The sequence below is a fragment of the Oculina patagonica genome, chromosome 1 (genome assembly GCF_052425735.1).
Source record: "Oculina patagonica isolate OP01 chromosome 1, crgOcupat, whole genome shotgun sequence".
In the NCBI taxonomy this organism is placed as follows: Eukaryota; Metazoa; Cnidaria; class Anthozoa; order Scleractinia; family Oculinidae; genus Oculina; species Oculina patagonica.
Window position 1 is genome coordinate 30,430,689 of NC_135758.1, and position 7,892 is coordinate 30,438,580.

Below are 7,892 nucleotides of genomic sequence, written 5' to 3' on the forward strand. Positions count from 1 at the left end.
GGGGGTTAGCTAAGGCATGAAAGACTTTCCATGTAATTTTGCTATATATATGTAAACATTAAAAGGACTAAAAACTGGTAAAATATTCACAAAAAACACAACAGAAAGAACAACAAATAAAGCAATTTTCTAAGGGATCCAAATGCTGGAAATGATCACATTTGCCAAAGCTTACACCTCATTCTGCTGATTTGCTGCATCTTATAGAAATTGTATTCTAAACCAGACATGAATGGACCCATTAGTGGTTTGCATTGTAATTTCTGGTAGTAGTTTCTGCTCAATTTTTCCTTCCCTTTCTAATAATTTGATTTAGATGCTACCCTTTGGTTCAAAGTCGATTTTTGCAGTAACATTGTAAAAGTCAGTCTTTTTTGCATGCTACAAGGATGAAATGAGAAACCACCTTGTTGGAGGAGCCTCCCCTCATAGCCCACTAATGACTTTATGGAGTACACAATGGGATGCATTGAACCCACACAGTAAAAGAAAATAAGCCTGCTGTTACTTTCAGGATCATTCTTTTACTTTGAATAATAGCTCTGCACACGTATGTTGGGGAACATCATTCGTATTGGGATTAAAGTCAAATTCGACTCCTGAAACCTGAACTACATCAGTAGCATCATCTGCAAGAAAAAAGCCAGGACCATTTACTGATGTACTAATGAAGTAAAGAATGTCTTTTTCTAAAGCAAAAGGTTCATCAAATATAACATCAAAGCCATAATAATATCCATATCTACAGTCTCTTCTCCCAGATGAAAAAATTCCAGTTTTTGATGCAACAACTAATTCCTCATCTTCGTCAAAATCATGGTCTTCATCGTCATCATCATCATTCATGAATAGGGATACTTGCAAAGTAACTGAAAATTTTCCACCATCATTGCCTAGAAGTGAAACACCGTGCAACATTATGTCCTTTTCAACTGTCAGTGGAAACCAGTATTCATCGTCAGGACCATATTCACGATAGCTGTTAGGAAGAAAACTCTTGAATCTACAACATCGTGAAAGAGGACCCAACCTATGAACATCCAGGAATCCCACAGGTGCAGTCTCACTGGAACTAAAACAATTCATAATGATTTTTGTTTCTTCTTCTGTTAATATCTTGCTTTGAAGAACAACATCCATGAAATCTCTCTGCTTCATAATCGGAAAACGAATATTTTTCACAATCTGTTCTCCAAGGACTTGTCTTTTGACAGAGCCGTCTGCTTCAAGTTGTTTCCTCTTGCATTCTTCTTTTGCCCAGCAATCTACGACCTTGAACAACTCCACTTCTCTGATGCTCAGTGTATTTCTTTCCACTAATTGGTTTACAAAAGATCTCTCCATGTTTAGAAATTCATTTGATTTCAAGGTCTCCTCCGTCTCTTTGTCAATCAAATCCCAGCAATGACACAAAAGATCATTATTTTTATACCATTGGGCGTGTTTTAAGACACAAAACACGTTTGAAATATCGAGATTCTTTACCAAATACTCAGTACATTCATGTGTTAGGTCACGAATAATGTATTTCTCGGCCAGATACAACACTTGCATCACGTTATTTCCGTTCAAGCAAACTTCATCAGTGTAGATGTAACGCAACAACTCCAACATACCTTCGTATTCACAGTCAGGGAGATCAATACGTTCTTTGGTTTCAGCCATTTCACCGCAGAACATAGCAAAAAACACAGGACTGCAAATCGACAACAAGAACTTGTGCGCTGGAATTACAATCTTGCGTCTCTTGCTGTCACTTTCTTCATTTTCGCTGTTTCGGGACGTTTGGACGACAAATTTTACATCACTTAGGATCTCGTTGTTGAACATAGACTTGCATCTTTCTTTATGATCCATCGGCCAGTTCTTTGCTTGAGCTTTAAGAGTAGACATGGTTATTTTCCAAGAACTTGAGACCACTTTACGATCAGGAAATCCGAAAGAATCAGAAAGAATGCTGCTTCGGAGGCCTTGCCGCCGCTGGAGCTATAATTCACTCAAATTTCCTTATTAAATACCATGGTTGTGTTTGGTTAATTGTTGGAGAAACTACTGCTGTTTTCACCACGAACCTGCAATCGTGTTGGTCAGCAACTGCCTCTGTGGACTGTGTGGTGTAGTAGTGCACGAGTGCTTGTGTTGTCGGAGGTGAGTCGTGGGACGCAGACAAGTCAAAATGCCAAAACGTCGACGTCCAAAGAGTACAAAGACCGACTTCAGTGACGGTCCTGAAGTCGTGACTCCTAATAAAAGGCGGCGTAGGAGAATTGAGGTGGAAAACACTCCGTCGAGTTCTGTAGATGAAAGTGTGGTAAGAATAATTTTCGTATTCGCACGGTTCGTTCTGTACCGTCAGTTAGCTAGCCTTTTATGTGTAAGTTTTCCAAATCAAATATTTCCTTTTATATGGGACAAGTAAGAAAATAAATTTGTCTATGACTATTTTATGATAGCTTTTTAGGAAATGTTTTAAAGCTCACTGTTCAGTGCGAATTTTCAAGTTTAAAAATGAAAAGCCATGCGCGTTTTTTAATCTTGTGAAGGTGTGAGTTTTTTCGTTCGATTGTCTTTTGTGTTTCATTTTATACATGTAGAATGAAGCTTTCTTGGCTTGCGAAGGTGAGATTTTCCAACTATTTGCAAAAGCACGCGTATTTGTAATGAACCATTTTAGAGTTTTGAGTAAATCACTGGAGCAACTGCAGAATACCCCGCATCTCAAGCTACACGGTGCAGCCAGCTACTCGGCTACGCGTATACGCCGACAAAATTTATTCATAGCTCTTGGAAGTTTACTAGGAAAGTGGCTACGCGTATACGCCGACAAAATTTATTCATAGCTCTTGGAAGTTTACTAGGAAAGTGGCTACGCGTCTACGCAGTCGAAATTTATTCATAGCTCTCGAAGTTTACTAGGAAAGTGGCTACGCGTCTACGCAGTCAAAATTTTTTCATAGCTCTCGAAGTTTACTCGAAAAGTGGCTACGCGTCTACGCAGTCGAAATTTATTCATAACACTCGAAATTCTCACTCACGAACGTTTGTCTATGCCATCAAGCAAATAAAACTTGTGTTTCAAATTATGACGAACAACGAGAAACTACAAAGTTAATAACACAGTGAATCGATAATTTTAAAAATTTTACCTCGTCCTGTTTCGTATAAAATGAATGTTGTTGAACGGCAATAGCTTTCGACCTTCGAACAAACGGCTTAAGTTAGTTTTAGTGTGCTTCCCTTACAAACAAATAAGAGCTAACCGCAAGCACACCAGAGTGGAACCTGAACCGCAAGCAAACCGGAGTGGAACTAACCGCAAGCAAACCGGAGTGGAACTAACCGCAAGCAAACCGAAGTGGAACTAACCGAAAGCAAACTAAAGTGGAACTAACCGCAAGCAAACCGGAGTGGAACTAACCGCAAGTTAACCGAAGTGGAACTAACCGAAAGCAAACTAAAGTGGAACTAACCGCAAGCAAACCGGAGTGGAACTAACCGCAAGCAAACCGGAGTGAAACTAACCGCAAGCAAACTAAAGTGGAACTCACCGCGAAATACACCCGACAAAAATTCAGCGATTTAAAACACGTTGACGAGTGAGAAAATTATTCTTACTACTTTCGCTCCCAGTACTAGCGTTTGATCGGACGGTCCGCGTAGCCATTTTCAGTGGCTACACGGAACAGCTTTAGTTGCGGGGTATTCTGCAGTTTAGCCAAATCACTCAGTAATGTTGATTGAAAAAGGTTCAGTGCGAATTTATAAACGTGATACTAAAGCTTTCTTGGCTTGCGTATGCGGGATTTTTATCTTGCTAAGGGCCTGATTACATGAGCCGGGCTGGTTCGGTTTGCCAAGATGACTTTCAGCCCGGTATTACAAGAGCCCGGTTAGCTGGGCTGGGCCGGTTTGCCAAGGTGATTTTCAGCCCGGTTTCAGCACGAATGATCTTGATCACCTTTTACTGGCACCTTTTACCTCAACATCCTATTTAGAAGGAGGGGCATTGATTTTTTCGTCAGATATTGTGCTCAGAAGAGAAAATTATTGCTGACCCGCTTAGCCTGGCTGGCCCGGCAAACACAATTACATGTACATGGAAAATTTTCAGACCGGCTAGCCGGGCTGGCCCGGTTGTCATGTAATCGCGAAGTTGATTTTTGTTGTGTTTAACAAGTGTGCCGAGATCTCGTCAAACCAAGCCAGACCGGCTTGCTGGGCCAGCCCGGCTCATGTAATCAGGCCCTAAGGTGAGATTTTTTCGTTCGATTGTCTTCATGCTTAGGCAAGCGCATATTGAAAAAGCTTTGGTGGTCATATTTAGGAAAGCGAGATTTTTCATTTGTTTTAATGTTTTAATCAATCGCTTGAGAATCAAGAATGATGATTATGCTCGATGTAGTTTTTTTAGCCGAAGGGTGGTCGTTTTGAAAATTAAAATTATCTAGGAAGCCAATGTTCGATTTTTGTCAAAATACACCATAATGATCAAATATGACCAAATTTCAATTTTTTACTCGTCACTTTGTCACAAAGGTTACCATAACAACCATTGACGTTTTCTTTTGTTCTCAAACAAGCTTGGTTTTCTTTTAATTTCTCGAGCCTCCTTAAAAGCTTTCGACGAGCGAAGATTTGTCTCAGAGAAAACTTCTGCTTTCAGGCTTGTTAAAGCCAGTATTAAGTTGTTTTCTTTGTTTAACTGAGGCATTTAATTTGCTTTGATTTAAGCTTTAGGATGAGCTTAGTATTAACCCAATGAAACAGCTTGAACAGCTTCTAGGCTAGGTCAAGTTTGTGAAAGAGAGATTGTTGTGTTCTTTTGGTTTCAGTGTGAAGTTCGATGCTAAGGATGGGTGATTTGAATAACGCTCTTCATTGCTTTAAGGTGGCTCGATCAGATTTTTGAGTGCTGATACCTTTTAACTTTGAGCAACTTGTACGCCACCCTAAACAATCCGACTGAAAATCGATCAGTACAGCTCGGGGGGTGACTACCATATGAGAGTGACAACGATGATTGTCGTCGTGCTTAGGGGTATAAATTTCAAACTTTAGGTCTCACTTAGGGTGTTCTGGGGGAAATGCAGGAAAGTGGCAATATTTTTAGCTGTCAGGGTCTCGTTAAGGGTTGCACATGAAGAAATATACAAATATAAGTTCTTTTTCTTAGGATTTTGGTATTTTTTAGGGGTCTAAAATAACTTGAGGCATGCCCAGATTGGTCTCTTTTAGGGCTTCTTTTCAAAATTTTCGACGAGCAGGAGCAAAATTCCAACAACTAAGTCACAATACCAGGATGCAAGAGGCATGAGGAGGTTACATGCATTAGCTTTTTCCAAGTGTACTCCTTGCTCCTTCAATGGCGCAACAAATTGAACTTGCAAAAGACTTAAGTGGAGATTGACAATTAACTATTGATGCTTGAAGTAAAGGGAGTGTGTGAAAATAAACAAAGTCCAGTCAAGTGGAGACCAGAATACACATTGAAGATTGATAGCTGTACCATTTGACAATTTAAACAAATTCCTTACAGGCACATAACCTTAAATGAATAATGGAACACTGTGAAAAAAAAATTATTGTTGTTGTGTTGAAAGGAAAACTAATTTGTGGTTTAAGTCATGTGCTACCACAGTTTTCCCTGTATTTTTAATGTTCAAATTTCTCATTTGTCTCTCTGTGATTTTAATAGGGTCGGCAGGAATTTGTATGCACACTGCAGGAACTGCGGGTACATGCGGAAGGTGCTGCGCTGTGGGCGCGAACCTCCGCCCAACTAAGGGGTGTCTCCATTCAAGGAGACACCCTGCTGAGGCTCATTGTAAATGGTCCACCAAGCTGGGGGGACTTTGATGTGTTTGTGGCATGATTTAAGGTAGGTCCTGCTTATGTTAAGGGAAATTTAAGTCATGTGCTTATTAACAATAATTATTACATTACAAGCCCAAGTTTGCTCTGAACAATTATAGTCGACAAGAGGTAGCTGAGTTGAATATCATTTATACATTGTAGAAAATTAGGCAAATAGCCTAATTGATTAAGTGAAGTACAAAACCTGCAATTTTTTGTACTTTAAAAATAGATGTGCAACCGTAGTACCCTCCGTTGGACGGGTATTATCGTGTCACGTGTTCAATTTAAACCAATCAGAATCAGAGAAAATTTAGTGGTGAACTATAAGGGCTGATAGTGCCCTCTGCGGCTGAACACTATTGCATCACGTGGCCAATTAAAACCAATAACTAGAAAATTTAGTGGTGAACTATAATGGCTCAAGGAACATGTAATTGCACACCCATTGTCCTTAAAAGTAATTTTTTTATTTTTGGCCTAAAAGTGCATGACATTTTTAGTTTTTATCTGCAGTCCTTTATACATTCCACAGGAACATACTACTCGTCCTGATTTTTTGTGAGGGAGAGTGGAATTAGGACCTGCACCTTGTTCGCCAATTGCTCATACAAAACTTAGGCTTATAATCTATTATTGATATAACGTTAATAAGCATAATCCACTGTACGTTTTTTGGGAAAATCACGCAATGATCAACAGACAGCACTTGGAGCAAGCGCTAAGTTTTTCACTAACACATAAACTTCAATAACCCTATTCTGTGTTAAATTCAGATGCGTAAGTGGGTTGTGCTAAAACAATGAGGTGGCTGGCTCTTTGTTTCTCTAGGCTCTGATACTTGGCTTGGGGCTTTCACCCCAATACAACTATCACCTGATAGAAATTTCAAGCTTTCACGCTTGATGATTAATAGAAAACAATGAAAGAACCGTTCACAATTACCAGTAATACTAGATGCGTATATGTTGATCAGTTACAAAAAAAGCCATCTGATTTTTACATGCTTTTTTATTAATTCTGTGTTGGCAAAACATTGTGCATGACAAAAAGATGATAGGCTACTGGTTATTTTGCTGTTACCAGGGTGTTGAGTTCCTATTTTCAACCTGCTTTCCATTTTCTCCTATTTTTTCACAAAATACCTATTATTCTTATCATTCATCTATTATTCTATTTTTTAGGGTCTTTTACCTAGTGTAAAGAAACATTCCAAAATAATGCGAGATAAAGTTATCACTAAAATGAACTTTGATACTGTTTGTAAAAAAAATTCTTGCTGCTTATTTATTTCATATAAATTATTTTTAACAACTTAAGTACATATTTTAGCTGTATACATTTCTTTACATCTCTACACATAACTGTACAATATCGGGTGGGGTGAAAGGGTATTCAAACATTTTTTTTATGTCCAGAGGTCTAACCCCTACCCTTCCATTGAATATTTTTTTATACTTTTTATACTTACAGCATGATGATGATGATGATGATGATGAAGGTGACATGATGATGATGAAGATGATGATGAAACCTCTCATTTTGACAGTTACATATTTGACTAAATTTTTATTAAATTGACCGTGTAAACTTTGATTATTAATTTAAAGATTACAGGTGTGTAAACAACAGTTTGGTGTGCGTTTTCGTGTACATTTTTTTTAAATAAAGAATGTCTTATAGAGATTTTCATTGTTATACTTGATTACAAAAATTACCTTGGAAACATTGTTGCCCCTTTTTCGTGTGCTCAATCGGATGCTGCGTATAAAAAATGTAAACTAACTGTACAACTGCCTGATCAAATGAGGTGTGTGATGTTCACACGAAACATGAAGGAGAAAAATTTAGTGGTTAGCAATAAAAACAATAGGGTGTTTCCGTCTCAGAACTATCGATCTGATAGATGCCCCGCACAAATTTGATGTTCTTAAACAAATATTAGCCGAAGAAGCGACAGAAACCGACTGTGTTGTTTAAATAGGCGTGTGCACGTGCACACGCCTACTTTAATAAACAAAAATTAAGCGGCCTTCACA

At 38.5% G+C, this 7,892-nt stretch overlaps 2 protein-coding genes across 5 annotated transcripts; one reads left to right on the top strand and one right to left on the bottom strand.

Annotated features, from left to right (window-relative positions):
* Positions 1-504: 504 nt before the first annotated feature.
* On the bottom strand, positions 505-1,975 carry LOC144663605 (BTB/POZ domain-containing protein 6-like). Its single transcript, XM_078524623.1, has one exon. The coding sequence runs from the start codon at positions 1,891-1,893 to the stop codon at positions 517-519; it is 1,377 nt and encodes a 458-aa protein (XP_078380749.1). The 5' UTR covers positions 1,894-1,975; the 3' UTR covers positions 505-516.
* A 59-nt stretch (positions 1,976-2,034) lies between these two features.
* LOC144663629 (uncharacterized) lies at positions 2,035-7,539 on the top strand. 4 transcript variants are annotated; one of them, XR_013572643.1, is made up of 4 exons: positions 2,337-2,790; positions 2,851-4,401; positions 4,618-5,878; positions 7,327-7,539. XR_013572643.1 is itself a non-coding variant. In XM_078524640.1 (3 exons), exons 1-2 carry the CDS (start codon positions 2,177-2,179, stop codon positions 5,870-5,872), a joined length of 312 nt encoding a protein of 103 aa, XP_078380766.1. In that variant the 5' UTR covers positions 2,052-2,176; the 3' UTR covers positions 5,873-5,878; positions 7,327-7,539. The 4 variants fall into 4 exon arrangements, 2 of the variants coding, with proteins under 2 accessions (XP_078380773.1, XP_078380766.1); XM_078524640.1 differs by lacking the exons at positions 2,337-2,790; positions 2,851-4,401 and adding an exon at positions 2,052-2,311 and having other exon boundaries at positions 5,696-5,878; XR_013572642.1 differs by having other exon boundaries at positions 2,337-4,401.
* Positions 7,540-7,892: the final 353 nt, after the last annotated feature.